Here is a 24012-nt window from a genome sequence, read left to right as displayed (position 1 = left end):
TTCTCGCACCTCCCAGGGGTTGTATTTGTCCTCGAATCAAAGGAGATCCAGCAGCGGTCATATGTAAGTGGTTTTAAAAAGTTTGGGAAAACCACAAAAATACTAATTGACACGGAAGAAGAATTCGTTGTTATGAAAGTATTGCTACCCAAAACTAAGAGATGGAAAATAAAACACCATCGTAAGTGAAACTTCGTGGCAGATTAAAACTGTGTGCCCGACCGAGACTCGAACTCGGGACCTTTGCCTTTCGCGGGCAAGTGCTCTACCAACTGAGCTACCGAAGCACGACTCACGACCGGTACTCACAGCTTTACTTCTGCCAGTACCTCGTCTCCTACCTTCCAAACTCCACTCCGCTGCAGAGTGAAAATCTCATTCTGGTACCATCGTAAGTGTTTTGTCGTAGAAACAGAGCTTCATTAACAACATAAAAATAATGCAGAATGAAACAAAGTAGAGAAAATAGATAACTATTCTGCAACTGTCAGACAAAAATAGGGGCGTTGAAACTTCCCGGCAGATTAAAACTGTGTGCCGGACCGAGACTCGAACGCGGGACCTTCGCCTTTCGCGGGCAAGTGCTCTACAGTCTTTTTTTTAATTGTTCTCATTTTTTTCGGTTATGTTCGTTGCATTTTTTCGCTGCGGATGTCGCATGACACGCGTTCAAGTTCAGTGTTGAGCCGTTGACTCAGTTTTTTATTACAGAGGGCAGCTAACCCTCTGACCGAACACGCTGAGCTACCGTGCAGGCACCATCTCAGCTACCCGAGCACGACTCACGCCCCGTCCTCACTGCTCTACTTCCACCAGTGCTTCGTGTCCTACATTGGGAGATGATGTACTGGCGGAAGTAAAGCTGTGAGGACGAGGCGTGAGTCGTGCTTTGGTAGCTCAGTTGGTAGAGCACTTGCCCGCGAAAGGCAAAGGTCCCGAGTTCGAGTCTCGGTCCGGCACACAGTTTTAATCTGCCAGGAAGTTTCATATCAGCGCACACTCCGCAGCAGAGTAAAAACCTCATTCTGGAATAGGAGCGTTATTCGGAATGAAAGGTCTGATCGGTCGCGAAATGGAAACCACAGTGAAAATTAGATGAAGTTTTGCACATATGTGTTATACCATGTCTCTAGTATATCTGGCGATCGCCTCACGTCGCTCTTTGCAGTTCTGAGTGCATAGTCAGTACGTAATGATGGTTAGAAAATAGTGTTGCCCACAAAATATGGGTGTCTGCTGTGCTGTCAATCCTGATTTCATACAACCTCACTTAACGTAACTGTCATGCATTTCCTTCGTCATAGCAGTTCTCGGTTGCACACTGCAGGGGCAAGAGGACGCTCCCTGCAGCGTTTTCGACGGGAAATACTCGATCGCCCACCATACAACCTGGATTTGGCACACTCCGATTCTCATCTCTACTCACATGAACTGCTAGCTGTGAGGACAATATTTTGGCACAGAAAAAGAGCTGCATAGCGGCGTAGTGTGTTGCCAGAAAGTCCAGATGGCTGCCTTCTGTGAGGAAGATATTGGAAATGTGGTACAACGCTCCGACAATGAGAAGTAGCTCTAACTTTTGCAAATTTAACTTCATTTGTTTTCACTGTAGTTCCCATTTCGCAATCGATGGGACCTTACTTTCCGAATAACCACTGTAGAAACATTCAGAAGGAATCGAATACACATTTCTTTCTGCGGGATGAGAATTTCTAGAGTCTGGCCCAAATCGTAAACCTTTTATTCCCCATGCTGCTGGAAGGCTGACAGCAACCAGTTTAACATTCTTTTAAACTAATTTTAAAATTTAGAAACAGGTGATGATGTTTGTGTGGAGGTGATGCTAATGTGATACACATTCTATCCATGGATTCTTGGGAACTGCAGCTACGGACTGGAATTTGTAAAATATGTTGTCTGAGAGATGGCTTGGCGCAGAATGGCGGCCTCAGCGACCCGTGCACGCACTCCTGTGAGTCAGCCTTGTACGGCAGAGGAGTTGCGTCGTTGTCAGAATGCCGCCAGTTGACTCAGTGGTCTGCGTCCCTGCAGACTCAGCGCCGCTCGGTGTGAGCCGCAGGCGGCCAGCTGGGTGCTTCTTGCTGGCGTGGCTGAGATCGTGGCTACAACAAGCGCCCACAGTCCGGAGTCCGAATCTGTGGCCCTCGCCTCGGATGCCTCTGCCATGTGTTGGAAGCGTGGACGACTGACCGCGGTAGCGAGCCATGGAGGGGCCTGTCGCTGGCTGCCTACAGACCCCGTGCCGGCCACAGAGGTTCGAACCAGCGACCTGCCGTGGAGTGCGACGCTGGCGCCCCATCTGCTGATGTGCATAGCTACTGGTGTGATACACTCCGCCGTCCAGGAGAGCTGCCACAGTTGAATCAATCAGAAAGCCGCACCTAATTATACGTGGATGTGAACCTCTATTTTATCATACATGCCGCTTCATGTCACGTACTCATAACACGCTACGTTGGCCAGTGGGCCCCTTCTGCCTGTGATTTGCGACATGCAAAACCGCTACATATACTCTTTCAGCAATTTGACCGCCATGTGGCCTCTATTCTACATCGCAGCAGTTGGTATTCAAAACTCACTACAATCCGGCCCGCACCTGGCTCTAACTTGTGCTCAGAATATTGCACAAAACTAACTTTCCCTATCCTAAATGGTGGTGCCGCTACAGGAAACGAAATGATATATCACTGTCAACTGATGGTTGGATTTGTAGCACAGAGAGGAGATGATGGGTTGGCGTTCTAACGGCCGGATATGTGATGACTGCCATGGTGAAGTGGAAGCCTTCTTCGAGTTAGTCAGGAGGCCTTTGGCTGTCCCACCTAGGTGTACTGAGTTTGGTTGTTTGGCGTGGGAGATAGGAGTACTTTGTGGGAGGCTGCAGCAAGAAAGAATAAATGTAAATTCTTTACTACACCAATAAGATTGAACAGCTACAAGAGCATGCCCTCATCCTGCACAGACCAGCACGGCACATTTTGTCCCCAAATCATTGCAGTAAGTGGCAGACATGCTTGGAGTTTACAAATTCTTTTGTCCAGAAATGTGTTTAATCAACATTAGTGATGCCCCAAGTGCTGGCACCGCAGCAGCCGCCATAATGCTTTTGGCCACTGCAGGCTTCTGGCATGGTTCCCCAGTGATTCACCAGATGATGGTGCTTCCCAGAGACCCCGGACCAGAATCTGGATAGCAGCGTTATGGGGCGTTAGGGAGCGTTCAGCTGTGAGGACCTCAATTCATACCTCAGACGGTGAGACAGAACCGGTATTCCTGGCAGGCGGCTTCGTGGAGATGACAGATGGGAGAAGGCAACACTATGGCTAAGCACTTTTGGCAGTGGTCGTTGGTTCTCAGCCCAGCAGTGGTGATGAACGTCATCGATCTCGTGACAGAGACTGACAAACTGCGAGCACTGATGTATAGGCTGCCTGTCCAGTGACCTGCTCAGTTGCCACAGGGGTATACGCAGAGCGTTTGGAGTATAGGTACAGATACTTTGATAAATGATACCTTAATATGTACCCAGTATGGTATATTAGTTGTTTATTCGCTGTGTCTCTCTTCCCACAAACACATCACATAATTTCCTACTTTATGTTTCCAGCATGGTCATAACTGCACCGTGAAGCCAATTACGCCTCTCAGTGAGGACTTCCCTTTTACATCCACGAATCTGCTGTTCAGTACCTGCCATTCTGCTCAGGGGAAAATAAACATTAATGGCTTACTTCTGCCATTCTTGCTTAGATGTACTAACTAACCTGAAACATATTAGTAATAGCTGTAGTTATTAGTCTACAGATGAAGTAAATACTGATGTAATGTTGTTCAGTACAATGTCCTCAGTCAACAGCATAATTCAGTGCCCTCGAAATTTCCTGAAGGCTGGACCTTGTCCAGAGAACTGTGTCGCTACTGAGGACGCTGCCATTCAGGCGAAATGCTGTGTTAGCTGGCTGCAACCCACAGTCTGGCTACTGCTCTGGCCTCCAGTCCTGGAATGTGTCGTAACAGAGACATCATTTGGAATGGGATTGGTAGGGTGAGTTGTGGTTCGAAAGAAAAGTAAGTTTTTAAGTATGAATTCATTGCCTGAGACGGAAAGACAAATTGTGCTCCCAAGGGGAATGAGGTGCTAGGAGATGGAGGGGATGTGGAATGTGTGGACAGCATGCCAGGTCTCTCAAGGATGGGAGAGCATAGGGTGTTGGGACAGGAAAAGTAGGGCAGTTGACAGTGTTCTAGGAGAGGAAGTGTGGGGGATTTATGAGCTGGTACAGGATATGATTGGGAGAAAGTCGTCTTCAGGCTGAGGCTTCCCTTTAAAAAGTGATAACGACCGGCTGTGGCGCTGGAATAAGTAATTTAGTGAGAGTGGCACCTGGTGGATACGCCACCAGAGAAAACGTGACGTGTTTGGAAGTATCGTGATGGTGAGAGAGTACCAGCAACATTCTGAAGGTGCTCTTTCGAAAGTTGTAAAACTGCATATCTAACAGCAGGTAGCAGCTACAAGAAGGAAAAAGGAAGCTGTAATAAGCAAACAGGTAGAAAGACGTCGAGGCAAGATGTAGTGGACAAAATGCCGCGAAATGACATGTTGCCCCATATAAACCGTTCATATGATAACATATTCTTAAAGAAAAGTTCAGTCGGGCTCTATGCATTAAGTTCTTATCACTCTTTATGTGCCTCCTCAAAACCTTTGAAGCCTTTTGGAACCAGAAGCAGATGGAAATGTTTCTTTTGCACAACATGAGTTGTATTCATCCCATGCTTCGCTTGTCAATAACTAAAATAATGAAAATGAAAGGAAATTAAATTCGTCTGATGATGTTCCTATGACTATTCAAACTGGTAGTGGATTTAAATATCTAGAAAATGAAGGAGAATGCCGATGTTTTTTAATAGGATGTATTCGTGTCTCCAATGTAGTACAAAATTTAATAGTGCACTGCTACCTCACTTTATCAGAGTCACACGAATCAATTAAATTACAACTGGAAACTTATTTAAGCATTTTTCAGATCTGTCCTGACGCACATCTGAAATCAATAACCTTGTGCTACCAAGAAATACGCTGTCGCAATGTACGTCGCTTTTGAATGAAGTGAACTGCTTTCCAGCATTTCTTTCACAGACACTCAGTAGCAGTTCATCGCAGGCCCAGTAAAGAATTGAGAAAGACAGCTCGAATGAATACTAACAACGTAATCGTTACGTTCGTAGAAACTACCTACTCGTAATTGCAAGTGCTCCCGATTAAACGCAGGAATCACAGTGAGCAATCCTGGGGCAGGAGTTGTTAGCTTAATGGAGGTTCCCGAGGCAGCACACGAATTTAGTAAATTGAAATAAGAGGCGCCTCTCGGACGGAAAGCAATCGTGCGAATTAAAATGAGAGTGCACGTCACAGCTCAGCGTGCAGAGTGAGGGAGGCAGCGCGGCTGCCGGCGCTCCAAACGCGACACCAGCGACCTCAGTTTCCACGATAAATTGTGAGGAATACTCACAGCGGAGGAATGCTACTCAACTAAAGGCTGCCACTACTGTGACTGAATGTGCCTTCATGTTTCTCATCTGCGCATCCCTGCAAGGTATGCGAGTAATAAGTTTCCGCTAAGTACGCCTAGCTACGGTTCCGATGCAAGACCATGCTGAGTACGAGTGTATGAACCACTAAACTGGTTGCATTCACGTCACTTTAATTACACCTGAATATCACGCGCTGTACAAAAAGTCTAACCACTCCCCATCGACTGTTTACATCTCGCGAGCTATCCAGCAGTGTACGCCTGATTCGTCGTATTTTCACGATAGCAGAAAAAATACAGCAAATATATTGCTTTTTAAGCATATTGTACAGTAGGTATTTTCAGTGTTGTAGTAGACAGACAGAAGAGATTCGCTTCTGTTACATTAATTTTCCGCAACTCGTTTCCTTTAATTAAACAAACCCAACCTCGATTGCATAAAGCTGTTGTCGTGGACGTAACGGAGCACCACATATAGTACTAGCTTGCTTGTAGATGACAATGCACCAAGACTTTCGGGAAATAACTGAGTCACTAGAGAATATCAGCTGTACATAGTTCATATGTCGCCTAACGACCAGAATGACAAAATTAGTTGAAACAACATGTGTATTTCGTACCACAAAGAACCTCTTGAAAAGCAATGAAAGTTTATGCTGTAGATGCTCCACGTACAAAGTTCGTATAAGATGGTCCATTAAATCAACAGCTACACATGTGAAGAAGCAGCTGTACTCTCAACATTTATGTCTGTATCTCTGCGTCTACCTACCATCTAGTACCCAAAAATGGAAATACTGTAACATTCTGTTTCAGAACACTGTTTCGTCATTCCTTTCGCTTTTTCGTAAAACGCTCCCATTCATCTTTCCCTTGCAACATCTGTTCTAATATTTCCTCCAGAATCTTCTATAATCTAATTTCAGTACTCAAACCTTTGACTTCTTCTATATTTATCCCGTCACTCATTTCTTAGATTCATTTATGTAATATAATAATATTAAAGCAGCAATGTGTAAAATCGATTATTTGTCCCCAGCATAAATACACAACACTTTTATAGCTGTGAGTACCTTTTATCTTGCACCAAAATCACACAAAACCATTCACAAAAAAGATACTTCACTGGAATTTTGCATGTTGCAAATTTAGAAAAAAAGCGACCAATAACTGAATTCAAAGAAAGTGTCTTGAGATCATTACTGAATATCAAGGGGTATATCCAGAACTAGTCTATCACAAAACAAAGAACCTAACGCTGCTTGATAACTTCTTTAAAAATTAAAATAATGTTCTGAATCGGAATTCAAACACAGATTGTTCTCTTCTAGGTGAAAATCAATAATATCTGAAATATCCAAGCTCAGTTTACGGGACGATATAAACGATGTACCTATCAGAACGGATGCTCTGCATGTTTGCACTTAAGAAAATAACTTAGCCTGTAACTCAGATCATTTTTTAACTATGTGAATACCATTTGAACAAGAACGTATTTAAAAATTGGTTTACGCAGAATTTTAAAGCAGTCATGTGGTGTGTTTCATAAAATGAATGAATCTAAACATCGTTCATTGTTATTTGTGATTCTGTGCATTTATAACTAAAGTAACTTAATGTTCGTGAGATATTTTGGGGAATGTGTTCCTCAGTTTTCAATAACTAATAAGTAAGCGGCTATATCTCATGTATCATCCACGCAAAGAATATCTTCAGAAATACAACCACAGATGAAAAGACAGTAAATGTTAATAATACAGTACTATAAAATCAGCCATTAAAAGGATCTCGTAAGCATATTGGGAGAAAGAGAACTTAATATTGCAATGAAGAATTAATTATGAGCAGTGTCTGCACAAAGTGGATGAAGCTATACTTTTTTTCTGCTACTAAAATACTATAAACGACCTGTTTGACCTACTCTCTTAGCTGCTTACTTAAGTTTCGTCACGTGTAACGAACATTTGCCCGCATATATATCCTGTGGCTATTTACACCTCAGTAATTAGACGCTATTATTCCCACTAATATCGCAGACGGCAGTCTCATTTTAATACCATTCACTCAAGCTAATAGAGTTTAAACGTTTAAATGCCTTGCAGTTAAATCCTATAGACCAAACAGTCGAGAGTCATCAACATCTGGCGTGTCTTTTCCTTTTCAAGAACGTGAAAAGAAGAGCAATGTGTTTCGAGAGTTGCTTCATTTTCTGACAGCTGATAAAACTGTGTTGCATCAGTTTTTAATTGGCTTCTCTGTCTGTTTAAAAGCATAAAATGAAATGTTGCTGAATGAACGCTGTTGTTCGCCATTCATGTGCATATTTTCTGGATTTCTGCTCCGAAGTGTTTCAGCAGAAAATTGGAAATTAATTAACGAATAGAGCTCACGAGTTTCACGATTCAAAAGGCAAGGGTTACGGCAGCGCAGAATAGAATAGATATCACGCGAATTTGGAGGCCCGGTGATTTAACTGACAATATTTCTGCGAATATCGTACTTCTCTACAGATTCATAATATGCACCTATCGAAAACTAGCGTTTAGGTTTCGACAGTTGCTATATAGAAGCGTACCCCAATTTCCTCTGTTCTATAACATTTCTTGGCGCACAGATGGAAATAAATACTAAAATACTCAAAGTTATCAGAAAGCGAGATGGTGCATTGGTTAGCACACTGGACTCGCATTCGGGAGGATGACAGTTCAAACCCGTGTCAGTCCATCCTGATTTAGGTTTTCCGTGATTTCTCTAAATCTCTTTAGGCAAATGCCGGGATATTCCCTTTGAAAGGGCACGGCCGATTTCCTACCCCATCCCTCCCTAATCCGACGAGGCCGATGGCCTAGCTGTTGGTTCCCCTCCCACCCTTTCCCCATGCCATACCAACCAACCAACTCATAGTTAACGTCGTTAATGGTTTACCTCCTGACCAGGCATACATGCTACATTAAATAAGAAGTATTCTCTTTTAACGATGTTGAAAACCTGTAGGAACAATTGTTATCTCTCTACACAACTTTTATCTATCAAGTCCATATGACAGGAAAAATATACGCAATTGGATGTTCATCCATATTTTAGTTATTCAGTTCTCAGCAATTACTTCCATCAGAATATTGAAATTTATAAACCTACGTTTCAAATGAATCTGTCGATTGTCTTATATAATAGCGTGCGAAATATACAACAAAACATAAGATCCATCTGGACTGCACCAGTATCCGGTGCGATAGTTTTATGTACAGAAAACCGGGAAATTTTATGGAAGAAAACAATCCCATCCCTCTAGCCATTGTACTCTACTGTGTGTGTGCGTGTGTGCATGTGTCCGGTGGCATTAGCAGTAGCTGTAGTAGTAGTAGTAGTAAGTAATATTTATGGATGAAGCATTCCATTCTGAATTTCGAAGTGTTTGAGTTCGATATTGTGATGTCTCATGTGTCATATCTGCTTCATCTCGTGTCCCTGTGGAGTCTTTTATGGTCTCCGTGATTTACATTTACATTCAAGATCAACACCTGGGTATCTTAAGGAAAAGAGTAGGAAGTTTGAGGTAAATAATTTCAAAATTTTGTTGCCTACCACAGTTACAGTAATTTCCAAATGAAATTACCGGTTTCAGCCGTCATCGAACATCGTAAGATCGTGAAAGAGATGCAGTGGTTCACTCGCACTTCTATATAAACCAGTGTCACTGCAGTTTCCTCAGTGCTGCGAGTGCACCACGTTATCTGCTTTATGATCAGACAATAGCCTTCGCCGGCCGAAATCGGTAATTTCACTTAGAAATTAGTGTGATTGTGTCGGAAAATCAATTATTTGAAAAGAAACGATGGCTGTTCATCTCCAGTTCGACATAGATGTTGTTCTTTCTAAATACATTACTCTTAAATACGGTTTTATGATCTGTTGGTCCATTTCATTCGTATGAATTATGGCTGTACACCATGTTCCCTTGTGATTGTTTTAGTTTTGTCTTTCATTGACGCTGATTTTTTAAAATCATTCAGTCTTCTACATTACATGAAAAATGTTTCGTCACAATCACAGTATCATAACATCTAGTCAGAGCATCACTCCATTAAAAAATATGCATAGTACATTTAGAATGATCAACTCTTACTAGGTTCACCACATCCCGCACAAACATGATAGCAGATACAAATTATAAGCCATGCAGTGTCATATACACAAACAGTGAATTAATAAACGAAAATTTCTTTAAGGTCTTACATCTACCGCAAGGTAGAAATAGTTTGAAAATCTGCTGCTGCCAGGAGTTTGTATCTGTCGTTGACACTCAGATCTCACATGGATAAGATCTTCTCCACATGCACAGTACGGGGCGTCTGTTTTACCTAATCAGCGCAGAAGCAGTTTGCAACATTCGTGGTTACGTTTCGGGCGTGTCTCCCTCCCATACATTGTGTTTGGATCGTTTGGAATACTACAGTATGGCCGGGATACAATAATGGATCTTATTTGTACAGGTTCTCCGAACATTGTCCCACTTTCTTCATAGGTATTGCTTCAGAGACGTAACAAAGTAAGTTCGGAACCTTGTCTATTCATAACTGCTCATAATGATTACTTCCTTCGCTAACCTGTCCGAAAGCCACAGTATCCTTTCATTCAAACTTAATTTCGACGTTTTTCTTTTTTAGAAAGTCCCTCGACGCATTGCGTCCTTGTCTACAGACGTGTTGTTGTATTTCCTGTGCTACTTGCGAATTAAGGAGCATCATCTTCAGAGATGCAGTGTTTACCGAGGCATATTATAGTTCTGGAAAACTACTGCAGATACACGTCTCGGAAATGTTTAATTAGATTCACCAGATCAATAACAACAAAATAAACACAAATCCTGATTTACTTTAACCTCGTACAGTTTCGCGATGGCTTCATATTAGTGAAGTTGCTAAATTTCAGGCAAAATCTTTTATTAGCCGTAAATCCGTAACTAAACATTTGCAGATCTATGTTTATGTGAACTTTTTTCTTTAGTTTCACTTGTAGAATAACCTGTTAAAATATTTGCATATTTTCGCGAATCACCCTGTATAGTCCGTAACGTTTCTTTTCATCTTGTAAACTTAGTATCTCTAGGAAATCCAAAAGAAGGAAGATGCTGTGTAAGTGACACAGAAACAACTTAAGTTGTTCCAGGAATGTCTCTGTGTACTGATGTCAGAGGGCGTGGCTGCGTTGTAGTTCGTGCCATCTGTAGCTAAGAATTAAATCTAATGACTGTCAGCTGGTGCGGAGTTTCGCCGAGTGTGCCAGGCGACGAGGAAGTGAACACAGTACAGGCTGGAGAGCATTGGGGAGCAAACAGTCTGTAGACTACGGTCACAGAGGTGCGAATGCGGAGTGTAGAGGGCACTTCTGAGATACAGGCAGCGAGTGGAGGCTGTTTGTCGACGCTCCTTGTTGCCGTGTGTGGAGTACAGCGTCCGGATGAATGTTGAAGAGCTACTGGCAAGAAGCACATGCTGTCTATTTTCTCGACGCCATGTGCAGAGTACAATACCTGGACTGCTTCTGCGTAGCTACAGGCCAGTGCACACTCTCTCCCCGTCGTCTTATCTCTGCCATGCAAGAAGTATGCAACACAGTTAGATGCTAGGCCCATCAAGTGCCGGTAAGTGTGGGTACAAAAGTGAAGGGTATATGTTAGCATGGTGCTTGACTGTGGTCACAAGAGGAGAGATAGCCGCCGCACCAGTAATAGCTGTTGTGAAGTTATTCTTCCTGTAGAGGCTATTTAGTCTCTTTTCCTCTTTGCTGCTGTATAATGCTGCAGCAGCGCGATGTGTACGTGAAGTGTGATTTTACAGTGTTCGAGTGACGTTACTTTACACTCATTGTCATTAATGAGTTTCGTTGGGCATTGCTTCACAGACAGTGTGTTTGATTATCATACGTGTGGCATTGTTTTAAGTTGACAATGTATTTTGGTTTGGCGTAGTCCTTTTATTTGTGTCTTTTATGTCTGTTTATGTCACGCATAGCATTAGTTTCCTGTTGTCTGCGACCAGGAGCTTGTGTCACGTCAAACAGCATATGTTAGTGCGTTTGTTTCTAGTATAAAGGAGGACTTTAATGCCAAGATTCTTCTCGTTCGTCCCATTTGTAAATTTAGTATTAAGTTTGGAAATTATTATTTACAAATGCTATAGCTGTGTGTCTTTTAAGTAATGTAAAGCACCCTCATGTTCGATAGGAAGTTTAGATTATGAAGGTTACCACCATTTGCTGCATTTAAATATTTATTGCTCTGGTAACACTGGGATTGTGTGACAGATGGTGGAATGTAGCGCGGTACAGTCAAATTAACATGGCCACCCCCTACGTCAACGTGCAGTTACCAACCACAGACGGCAGTTGGCAGCACTACCAGTGGAGGGTCTATAATGTGTGTCGGGGCGAAGCAGAAAACTGTGGAGTCGTCGTGATGCGGAAAAGCAGCAATTTATCTGATGTCCAAAAGGGCATGATCATTAGCGCTCCGGCAAAGGGTGGAACTATTTACGAAATAGCTAAGTTTCTAAACGGGCCGAACGCCGCCTTTGTTAAAGTACACCGCGGATGGCAAAATGGCGCTGTCCAAAACTGGCGCCGAGGTAATTGTGATGAACCGCGGCCACAGATGGTTCAAATGGCTCTGCGCACTAAGGGACTTGACTTCTGAGGTCATCAGTCCCCTAGAACTTAGAACTCCTTAAACCTAACTAACCTAAGAACATCACACATATCCATGCCCGAGGCAGGATTCGAACCTGCGACCGTAGCAGTCGCTCGGTTCCAGACTGTAGCACCTAGAACCGCTCGTCCACTCCGGCTGGCCAATTTGAACCATTTTGCCTTTACGTGTTGACGTGAACGTTTAAGTTTATTTCCTTTCTTTCGTTTTTGTCACTGTTGAACTCATAACTATTGAAGAACGTGTGTTTATAGTCGAACAAGTGTTCAAAGCTGGCGGTAAATGCACAGTTTCAGTTAGTCAAACATTTAATTCAGTTTTCCCGAAGACAACTCTCCCACATCGCGATACTGTGCGAGATTTTATTAACAAATCTGGAAGTACGGGTTCAGTGACAGATGAACCGAGAAGTAGTCGTTCTAGTGTTTTGTCTGAGGATAAACTACTCGATATTTCCGATAAAATGTCTATGAGTCCGAACAAGTCAGTAAGAAAACTCGCCCAGGAAATCGATGTTAGTGTCGGAACGGCCCACACAGCTGTAAGGAAAAAATTAGAACTTTTCCCGTACAAACTGACAGTCGTGCAAGAACTGAAAAATACTGATCACGGCAAGAGACTTTATTATAGTCAATGGTTCAAAGATTTCGTTCAGCAAAATGGAAGGGATATTCTTAATGAAACGTTTTTCACTGATGAGGCGTGGTATCATTTATCCGGGTACATGAACTCGCAAAATTCTGGTATGTGGAGTACTGCAAATCGCCGGCCGCGGTGGTCTCGCGGTTCTAGGCGCGCAGTCAGGAACCGTGCGACTGCTATGGTCGCAGGTTCGAATCCTGCCTCGGGCATGGATGTGTGTGATGTCCTTAGGTTAGTTAGGTTTAAGTAGTTCTAAGTTCTAGGGGACTGATGACCACAGCAGTTGAGTCCCATAGTGCTCAGAGCCATTTGAACCATTTTACTGCAAATCCATTGTGTATTCATGAGGAACTACTTCATTCTGTGAAAATAGGAGTTTGGATTGCAATTTCTAGACGTCGGATTGTGGATCTCATATTTTTCAACGAAACAATAAACGCACAACGATATTGCAGCGATATTCTGTACCCATTCATGGGAGAACTTGTGTTAAGTGAAATACTGAACGGTTATTTTCAACAAGATGGTGCAACTGCGCATACAGCTCGCGTTTCAATGTCACTGCTAGCTAATGTTTTTAGTGGTCGCATAATTTCACAGGGATTTGACCTCCACGATAACCTAACCTAACACCACCTGACATTTTGTTCTGCGGTGCAGCGAAAGCAACTGCCCATAAAAACCGTCCAAAATCCATCGATGAACTGAAAACCGCAGTATTCACATTCACTGCTTCTGTTCCAGAAGAAATGTTACAGCTTGTGTTTGGAAACATGATTAGAGGAATTGAATTGTGTATTCAACAACAGGGCGGACACTTTCAACATTTAATATCAAAATTTGTAAGTAAGAATGAATATTCAATGAATTAATAACTTGAATTTTACTGAGTTTCATTTCGGTATATTCACCGTGGCATATGGCACGCGCGGCTAGCAATCATACGGCACTGCGGAGCGACTTTTTGATATAACACTTTTGGGCACAGGTGACGGAGAGCTTTGGTGTTGCAGGGAGGCGAGAGATGCCACACCGGCACTCTGAGTGGCAGCAGCTGTGGTACTCCAACTTCGAGGAGTTCCAGCGGCTGACGGAGCCCACGTTCGACAACAACACCGTCAGCAACGTGACGGTGCAGCTGGGCGGCACCGCCTTCCTGCACTGCCGCGTGCGCAACCTGGGCGAGCGCACGGTGAGTAAACAGCCAGTAACATGCAGACCAGCTACAGCGCCGGCACCCGCAACCGACGCGCCAACTTCGTCACACCGGCGTGACGAATACGTTCCCCATATTCGCGACTGCACGCTAGCCTCCAGCAGTGCCGAGCTGTGTGCAGCCCCACACCAGACTGCCACCGTGCTATATGACCTGTTCGAGAAACTAGTTTTACTCTGTAAAGCATTAACTTTTGCTCCATTTGTGCTGACGGAAGATCTACGTTCTGTCTGGGATCGTGTGCTCAGTCGCCAAACGAAAGTAACATGTCGTTTTCGTTTACTGAATTCAACGTATTTAATTCAATGTAAAATCGTAAATACACTGCATAACAAAGCGTGGCACACCTAGACTTCATTGTAGGATGTCAATTTAACTTCGTTCGCGTATTTAAATCATTAGTGTCGTAATTCTCAGTGACAGGCAGAACGACCAGCAAAGTGCAGAGTGCTGTCTGTGTTACTGTTGTTACCAGGCATGGCAGAGAGTGAACAGCGCCGTAAGTTGAGTGAACATTGAGATGAACAAGGAGATACCGTGTACTCGTGAGAGACAGTGTTACCAGCAGCTGGCAGGATTTGAAAGTGCATCATTGTGGGTGTTTATCAGGCCGACTTGTTGATTACTGCAGTATCCAGATTAGTGAGGCATTCTGATGTAACAGTTGCCTGATATTGTACCGGACGGGAATGTGGGAGCAGGGATTCTTGTCGGCATTGTTCCAGACGACCATGTCTGACCACAAGGAAGGAACGTCCTATTGTGCGCAAAGCACAGCGTCATCTCTTCTGCGCTTGTCATACGATAAAAAGTAATAGACTCCCAACACCATTCAGTGTCTTCCCACGCCATTAGTCGGACACCAGCAGCAGCCGAACTAGGAAGTTACCGTCCCTTTCGTAGGTTTCCCTCACACAACAACACAAATGGGGCACATAAATGTTCATGATGATGAACGTAATGTCTTAAAACAGAATGTGAGTAGTTAGTTGATTTCATAAGGCAAAATATATGTCTCGCAACGAAACATAAAATGAAACGCAGTATATAGAAATAAACTTAGTATGTCCCGAAAAAGGTGTAAATTGGATGAAGAGTCTGTCAGTAGAAACGTTCTAGTATGAAAAAGTAAATTACACAACACTCTGTGAAAGAATGAAAGCCGTAAAAGGTTAAATAAGAGCTATTAATTAATAGAAAACCATTAAGTACATTGAAGCAAATGAAACACGACCTTCTGTGAAAGATGGTTAACGAATCAATAATTATTTAAACATCAGATTTAATGGTCGACAGTCATTCAGGGGAGAACCAGTTGGCACCGCGTTGCAGCCTCTCTGTTCGGTATTTTGGTTTCCCTATTGCGGTAATCGTGCAAGGAGGTCTGGTCTTCGTGCTGCCTGCGGCCACTGCACCTGACAGCAAGCCGAGCCTCTACGGCGAGGGACTCTCGACTAAAAACTTCCTGAATACATCGAAATAAGCACTCAGATTAAACTCAATGATGTATATATCCAAGCTGAAACGATGACTGAAAATTTTTACCAAGGTCAGGAGTCGAACTCAGGTCTAATGCTAGCTAGAAATGTGTGATAACCACTACACCAACATGGCAGGTGGGCTTTGTACAGCCACACGGGCTACCCTCAAACGCCTCCCTCCTTAGTCCAAATTTCCATTCACGTCTCAGTCCATTTGATATTTCCCTAAGATCGAACGGCATTGCAGAGACTCTCGAACTGCATTGGAATAGTACCTCAGCATCGAACGAAACGAAGGATCTTGCCTGAAACACAAGCATAGGTGCTTCAGTCAAATAAAACAATAATGTTTATTAAGTGATAACCCCATTTGCTTCACTTACTTTTGTCGCATAAGTGTTTTTTGTTTTTTTCCGTTTTGTAACAGACCTGATTGTGGCAGTAAGCTGGAAACAGTCATTGTGAATTGTGTACCACGTGCGATCAAGTCATAAAAGGCCAGAAATGATCCCTGACTCGTTTACACACATTATATTTTCGGTTGATGTGATTATATTATGCAAGAGAAGAGACTGAGTCTTCCGTAATCTTCTGCATAACCAAACGACACCTTGTCTTCTTAAGTGATGTGGAGCCATCTTATGTAGCACCGAGAGTAGTGAATAGGCATAGTCAGAAGTCGGCCATTGGAATGCCCATGACCTGTCTAAGCTGAAAATCCGTGAGGAATTATTGGGCCATATAACTGAACAGTGTTCAGCGGATATATAAAGTAAGGCCAGGGCTGTTGTTCAGTAATATGCTACCCAGTTATACTATTTGCGGATTGTACTTCGATAAGATGGAATGCTGCAACTTCTGTCTTCAATGTATTTGGTTACAATGGGTGGTTGTCATTAAGCTGACAGTGTTCCGAGTACTGCAGCTGGAGTTGTATACATCTCACATACGTTCGTCAGTTGGTGCACTCGCAGAGTATGCGTAAAAAGTGATAGCTCTACTTTCTGCCACCAGGCGACAACATGGCTCCGTGAGCAATGAAATGGTTCCAGTTTTGACGTCAGTATGCTGTTTGTCACTTTCCTAGTCGTGTTAATTTATTTCTGAAGTGACTGTTGGTGTAAAGGATTGAGACGGTTGAAGTATCAATAAATCTGATGAAACAGGCGAATTAGTTTGTGCAGCAGACAGACACAGCGAGAGAGAGAGAGAGAGAGAGAGAGAGAGAGAGAGAGAGAGAGAGAGAAAGAGCAGCTATGGTCGACCACAGAGCACATACTTCAAATTCTGCAGCCCGTGTTCGAGATGTGTCATGGGAATTATCTCTCTCCTAGCGAACAGCTCAAAAGATTATGGAGCCCATTTTACACTGGTATCCTTACAGGATATAGAATGTGCACGTAATGAAGTCCCAATGTAGGCTACAATGCCATGACTTTGCCCTTACTTTTTTTTTTCACTTATCGAAATGGATGACATGTTGCTGGGAAATATTCTTTTTCTACTACGCCACATGTTGTGCAGGAACTTGCTATGTTCTCTTCTTATGTGACCATGTGATGTATTGTGGGTTCAGAAGTTCTTTCATTCTCGGACCGCTTTTCTTCGAGGATATGACATCTGCACGTTATAAGGACCTCCTTGCACAACAGCGATCCCAGCTTTGCAAGAACACAGTTGTGTCCACACCACCATTTTCATGCAAGATAGGGCAGCAGTACATGTCGCTTGCTAGGTGGAAGATTCGCTTTGAGAAACCTTCAGTAACGGCTGCATCATCTCAATTTCAAGATGTGTGACCTTCCTGGTCCTCCGACCTCAATCCACGTGACTTCTGTTTGTGAGGGTATCTGAAATATTGTGTCTTTCAGGAATGTATGTGTATTCTCCGTGATTTGAAGAATAACATACGACGACATATCGCCCTGATTACACCGGATCTGCAGCGAGCACCTGCCTGCCATTTCGTGTTATGGATGCAGCATTTTGCTTGAGAACAGGTCTTGATAGAAGTTCCAGAGCCACCGTTATTATGTGTTCAATCGTTCCTCCCTTTCCCATGACCCACACCATGTTCTGATTGATCACAGTGCCATATCTTCACCTGGTGGCAGAAAATGGACCTATTATTATTTTTTCGGCATACTCCGTAGGCGCAGCGATTAATGAACAGACCAACGATGTTCCATCGTCCTGCGATATATACAGTCACCACTGCAACACTCGGATCCCAGCCAGTTTAATTATAACCACCCCGTAGCTTCCACCTCATGAAATACTCCTCTAACACAGACAAGGCTTTGCGACTACGTCTTGTGCCTCTGAGAAGGTGCACTTAACCTAATGTAATGATACATCTACTACGGATATAACAATCATGTTCTGACATCTGTTCGTACACCACAGTGCTTCAGTAGGCATCCTCTTACTGAAGCTGCTGGCCCTTACTTGTCTCTGGGCTTTGAACTAACTTATCTAGCAAGTTGTAGAGTGACCTACAGTTTAACGTGGACTCCTAACCACAATGTGATTTGACATTTTTCACAGTAATGAAGCACTGATGGAGGTAAAAAAAGTGAAACAAAAAAATCTTTGGATCGACTGGATGTCGAAGACAAGACAGTTGTAGTCGTAGTTAGCTACCTACATTTATCCCTTAGCGATTAGGCTCCACGAATTGCTGTTCATAACGTTACCATTTTACGTATAAGCTGTTTGGTATTACTAAAACTGACAGGTAATGAGGGTGTACTGTAGAAAGCTAACAATATAGAGGTAAATATTTATTTGCATCTTTAGTCATTTAACATGTAAGTTATTTAGATTTATGTTCTTTGGGATTTACAAAAATAATACTAGAACAGCAAATATTCTTCGTATAGAAAACTGTGCGTAATACCTTAGCTTTATTACGTTAGACATAAATTACCTACACTTTTGTATAAGTTCTGTAGTACATTAATCATAACATGAAAGTGAGATTACCGCTGACGACGGTTCCGGTGCGTCAGAGTGGTCTATATTCGGACTACGGGGGGGTAGTTGTCGCTCCGTCACCGATAAAGCATATTTCAAGCGGACAGTCGGCGCTCGCCTCCGCTTCTGCTGACAGAAGCTCTCGATACTCTGTACACTCGTTTAATGCAGTTAAACGAGCGCAAACGCTACATAATTAGGTTATGCAAATATCACCACGCGGCCCGGTTATCAAGAGCCGAACATAAATTATTTAAACACGGGTAATGGACGTGTGGGAAGAGGGGGGATAGTCGAGCGGTGCCGGTACCCGAAAACTCGGCTCGACGACGAATCGATGGAATATTTCGCGTCATACCGGCACGGCGACTTACCATTCTTTTGTTCCTGGCGAGAGCCGTTGCCAGGGAAATTAAAAAAACGCGATGATAAAATTTGTGGACGACAAAAGCATAGCCGCGTCTTTTGGAGAGGGAACACAGCAGTAAAAAATAAAAAAAATTAAAAAGGGAGGAGCAAAACGGAATGCAGCGCGAGTGGGCACGCGCGGAGGTCGTACGTTTGCCGAGTGACGCATATTTTAGTGGCGCGGCGGTATCGCCGCGGCCGCCGCCTTTTAGCGTTTTATTTTCGCCGTAACTCGCCGGCACCAGCGCGGCGCAAGCACGCCTGCTCGATGGGAGCGCCGGCCACCGGCGGCGGAGGGGCCTTTGAAGCTACCTGTTATGCTGTGCTTCGCGGGTTGCAACACGAGAAGGGGGAGCCGGCGGCGAGGGCGATGCTCGATATGGCACGGCCAGCAGACCGCGGCCGGCCGGCCTCCCCGGCACGCAGTCCACACAAAGGGACGGCCGGTCGTGCGTGTCCGCGTTGTGGCCCTCTCACATATCGCACTAGTAAAGCGCATCGAACCCGTGGTTGCGCGCCCTAATGAAGTGTCGCGTCGAGAAGTGGTCAATTGTCATTTGAGTCAAATTACCGATACGAACAGCAGTGTTGTTCAACCGCCCATCATCTGTTGGTTGGTTGTGTTAAGGGGGGGGGGGGGGGCGGCGAGACCAGACAGCGAGGTCATCGGTCTAATCGGAAGGGGAAGGAAGTCGGCCGTGCCCTTTCAAAGGAACCATCCCGGCATTTGCCTTGAGGGATTTAGGGAAATCACGGAAAACCTAAATCAGGATGGCCGGACGCGGGATTGAACCGTCGTCCTCCCGAATGCAAGTCCAGTGTGCTAACTACTGCGCCACCTCGCTCGGTCATCATCTGTTGTCTTGAATTCCACGGATCAAGACCGCCAGGCACATGCAGTATATCCTGATTAAACGTAAGACTTGTTATAACATGATTCTCACTGTGTATGTAATGTAGAATATGCCTAGCTGCATGTAAGAGAGGACTTTATGCCAGTAACCTCGCACGAATAAATAATTAAATAAACAGTAAAAAATGTAGTATAGTCGAGTATATGGTATTGAAAAATGGCCACGTGCGGGTAGGATTCGCGTACTGAGGGTTCAGTACAGACACAATTATATATATAGGCATTTCGTCCATTCCGGAAATAGAGAATCTCGGCGATTTTTGCCTGCTATGGACATATCGCAAGATAACCTTCCCAGGGATTCCAACACTTTCGAGACTGTTTTAATTTCAAGTTTGAAGGCACATAACACATGACCAAAGAAATAATATTTCTCGTGATATAATTATAAACTACTAATTTTCGTTTTTTTATTTTTATTTATTTATTTTTTTTTCCTGTGAGACTGCTTCTTGCCAAATTTCATGAGTATAGATGGTTCAAATGGCTCTAAGCACTATGGGACTTAACATCTGAGGTCATCAGCCTCATACACTTAGAACTACATAAACCTAACTAATCTAATGACATCACACACATCCATGCCTGAGGCAGGATTCGAACCTGCGACCATAGCGGTCGCGCGGTGCCAGACAGAAGCCCCTAGAACCGCTCGGCCACACCGGCCGGCTTCAAATGGTTAAAATGGCTCTAAGCACTATGGGACTAACATCTGAGGTCATCAGCCCTCTAGACTTAGAACTGCATAAACCTAACTAACCTAATGACATTACACAGATCCATGCCCGAGGCAAGATCCGAACCTGCGACCGTGGCAGCAGCGCGGTTTCGGACTGAAGCGCCTAGAACCGCTCGGCCACACCTGCCGGCTGATTATAGATAAACGAGAAGAGTCCTACAGCTTTTTATCAGGGTGTTTGCGAGAGTCAAAATTATTTTATTTATTAATCGTATCCAAGGCATCACTTTCAGAAAATCTTTAAGATTACGATAAAGAGGAAACGTAAAACATGTAGGTAACGTTCCTGCCCCACTGATGTACAATATATACACCAGTTACCAGCCGATTAGTACAGACGCTCGCCCCTTCATCTACGCAAATGATACAGTCATTGCTGCTGAGGGCACAACATTTGAAGAGGTGGAAATAAAACTGACTACAGTGCTTGAGAACGTAGCTATGACGATAATGACTTCAAGGCAAACCCAGCAAAAGCCCAGGTCTGCGCTTTTCACCTGCGTTAGAGGGGCTAGAAGAAAACTCAGCATAACCTGGAGAGGACAGCGCCTTTCTCATTGCGACATAAGAAAATATCTTGAACTATCTTGGAGTCAGACTCGACCGTGCTCTCACCTTCAAGGGTCACTGTTTGGACACAAAGATGAAAATGAGTGCAGGGAACAATATCATCTGCAAGCTTACAAGTAGTAGCTTGGGAGCACAACCCAGCAATCCTCCGTACGTCAGATCTAGCGTTATATTTCTGCGCTGCGGAGAACAAGGCACCTGTACGGCAAAAATCCACCCATGCAAGACAATTAAATATATCTTTGAACGAGGGACGCATCATAGCAGGCTACTCCGCCCAAATTCCACAAACCAGCTGTACCAACTTATGGACGTAGCCTCTCCAGACATCAGAAGGAGAACAGCTGCAGAAATCGAAAAACAAAACCAGAAGCAGATCCCAGGCATCCAATGTTTGGACACTACCCCTAACCTAAAAGACTTAAGTAAAGGAAGAGTTTTTTAGAAACAACTTATCAAACTACTTTACGGCCTAAAGCACGACGTGAAAAACTGTGGCGTAACTCGGAACCAAGAAGACTAGGGAGTAACTCTAGGGAAGAACCTACAGCCGGCTTAGAACTTCCATACACGATCTGGAAAGCCTTTAATAGATTAAGATAATATGTACCACGATGCAGAGTAAACTTGAGGAAATGTGGCTATATCAGTACAGGCGAGCTCTCTGAATGTGGAGAGCTGCCAGACTCCGAACACCTACTAGTCTGCAGGAAATTGGAGGAACTTTGCACGATACAGGACCTACTAACAGCAAATGACAAGGCCGTACAAGCTGCAACGTACTGGACTTGGCATGAGAATCAAAATATGTGACATAGATGGCCGTATCTTTTGGTGTAATTGACTTAGAAGCTTACGTTTATCACACAGACTTAAGTATTTGATATAAGTTTGAACTTGATACGTCTTCTCGTTCCTGAGAAAAATGGCAGTAAGCAGACGTACGGACAGAGAGACATTATGATAACAAATGACGAATAATATTTTCGTGTGCTATAATTACAAATTAACAATTTTCAGATTTTTTCCCTTGGTTGTACTGTGAGACATTGCTTCTCGCCAAATTTCATGATTCTAGGTCAACGGAAAGTACCCATGGATTTTGTTGAGTGAGATTGCGAGTATCAAAATATGTAACGTAAATGGCCGTGTCTCTCAATGACACTTACATAGAAGCTCTTATTTTTTACAGCGCCAATGGTTGCAGACCTTAATTAGTGGCATAAAAGTCAACTTGACTCTTCTACCCATTCTTGATAAAAAGGGTTTTTAACAACCGGACACACAGGCAGACAAATGGACAACACATTGATCCTATAAGGATTCCGTTTTTATCGACTGAGGTGAGAAACCCTAAAAAGACATGACATTATAAAGTGAATGGTTTGGAATTGTAAATGACATTGTACCTCTGCATAGGACAAAAGAGGTTGAGTGAGAATTGTATCGAACACTTTTAAAGTTGCCTGTCAAAATCACAGCTTTCAGAACCGAATTCCTTATTCGTTGTTGAAATCGCAGATATTATGCAAAGCCTCACAAGCTGCGACATAGTCGCAAATAGAACAGTCAACGAGAAAGTGCAAAATAAATTTCTTTTATTTCCGCCTATGATCACAAAGTAATTTGCTCCTTAACTACATCTACCGCTACATGGTTACTCCGCAATTCACAACCAAGTGCCTGGCAGAAGGTTCATCGAACCATTTTCATACCACTTCTCTACCATTCCACTCTAGAATGGCGCGTGGGAAACAGGAACACGTAAATCTTTCCGTTCGAGTTCTGATTCCTCTTATTTTATTATGATGATCATTTCTCTCTACGTAGGTTGGTTTCAACAAATATTTTCGCATTCGGAAGAGAAAGTTGGTGATTGAAATTTTGTAAATGAATCTCACCGCAAAGAAAACCGCCTTTGTTTCAGTGTCACTCTTACACCTATTGCGCGATAACACGAAACGAGCTGCCCTTCTTTGCACTTTATCGATGTCCTCCTTCAATCCTACCTGGTAAGGATCCCACACCGCGCAGCAATATTCCAGCTGAGGGCGGACAAGTGTAATGTAGGTTTTTAACACTCGTATTTTCTAAGTGTCCTGCCAGCAAAGCGCAGTGTTTGTTTCGCCTTCCCCACAATATTATCTATGTGGTCTTCCAATATAAGTTGCTCGTAATTGTAAAAAAAATGGCTCTGAGCACTATGGGACTCAACTGCTGAGGTCATAAGTCCCCTAGAACTTAGAACTAGTTAAACCTAACTAACCTAAGGACATCACAAACATCCATGCCCGAGGCAGGATTCGAACCTGCGACCGTAGCGGCCTTGCGGTTCCAGACTGCAGCGCCTTTAACCGCACGGCCACTTCGGCCGGCTCGTAATTGTAATTCCTAGGTATTTAGTCGAATTGACCGCCCTTAGATTTGTGCGATTTATCGTATGCCCAAAATTTATTGGATTTCTTTTAGTATCCATGTGGATGACCTCGCACTTTTCTTTCTTTAGTGCCAATTGCCACTTTTCGCACCCTACAGAAATTCTCTCTATATCATTTTGTAATTGGAATTGATCGTCTGATGACTTAACTAAACGCTAAATTACAGCGTCATCTGCAAACAATCTAAGGCGGCTGCTCGGATTATCACCTACATCATTTGTGTGAATCAGGAACCGCAGAGGGCCTATGACACTACCTTGCGGAACGCCAGATATCACTTCTGTTCAACTCGATGATTTACCGTCTATCTCAAAGAGCTGTAACTTGGTCATCTTTTGGAGTCTCCAACACTCCATTTCCTGGAG

General features: G+C 43.5%; 1 protein-coding gene across 2 annotated transcripts in view; it reads left to right on the top strand.

The window, feature by feature from the left end:
- The window catches only part of LOC126263075 (hemicentin-2), a 2049386-nt gene that overhangs the window by 1495818 nt on the left and 529556 nt on the right, over positions 1–24012 (top strand). For both annotated transcript variants that reach the window (XM_049960064.1, XM_049960065.1), the window contains one exon: positions 13920–14098. In XM_049960064.1, the coding sequence (XP_049816021.1) occupies positions 13920–14098 (179 nt within the window). The remainder of the gene's footprint in view (positions 1–13919; positions 14099–24012) is intronic.

This window comes from Schistocerca nitens, chromosome 6 (assembly GCF_023898315.1).
Source record: "Schistocerca nitens isolate TAMUIC-IGC-003100 chromosome 6, iqSchNite1.1, whole genome shotgun sequence".
Taxonomy (NCBI): domain Eukaryota; kingdom Metazoa; phylum Arthropoda; class Insecta; order Orthoptera; family Acrididae; genus Schistocerca; species Schistocerca nitens.
This window is presented reverse-complemented; position numbering and strand designations above follow the sequence as displayed.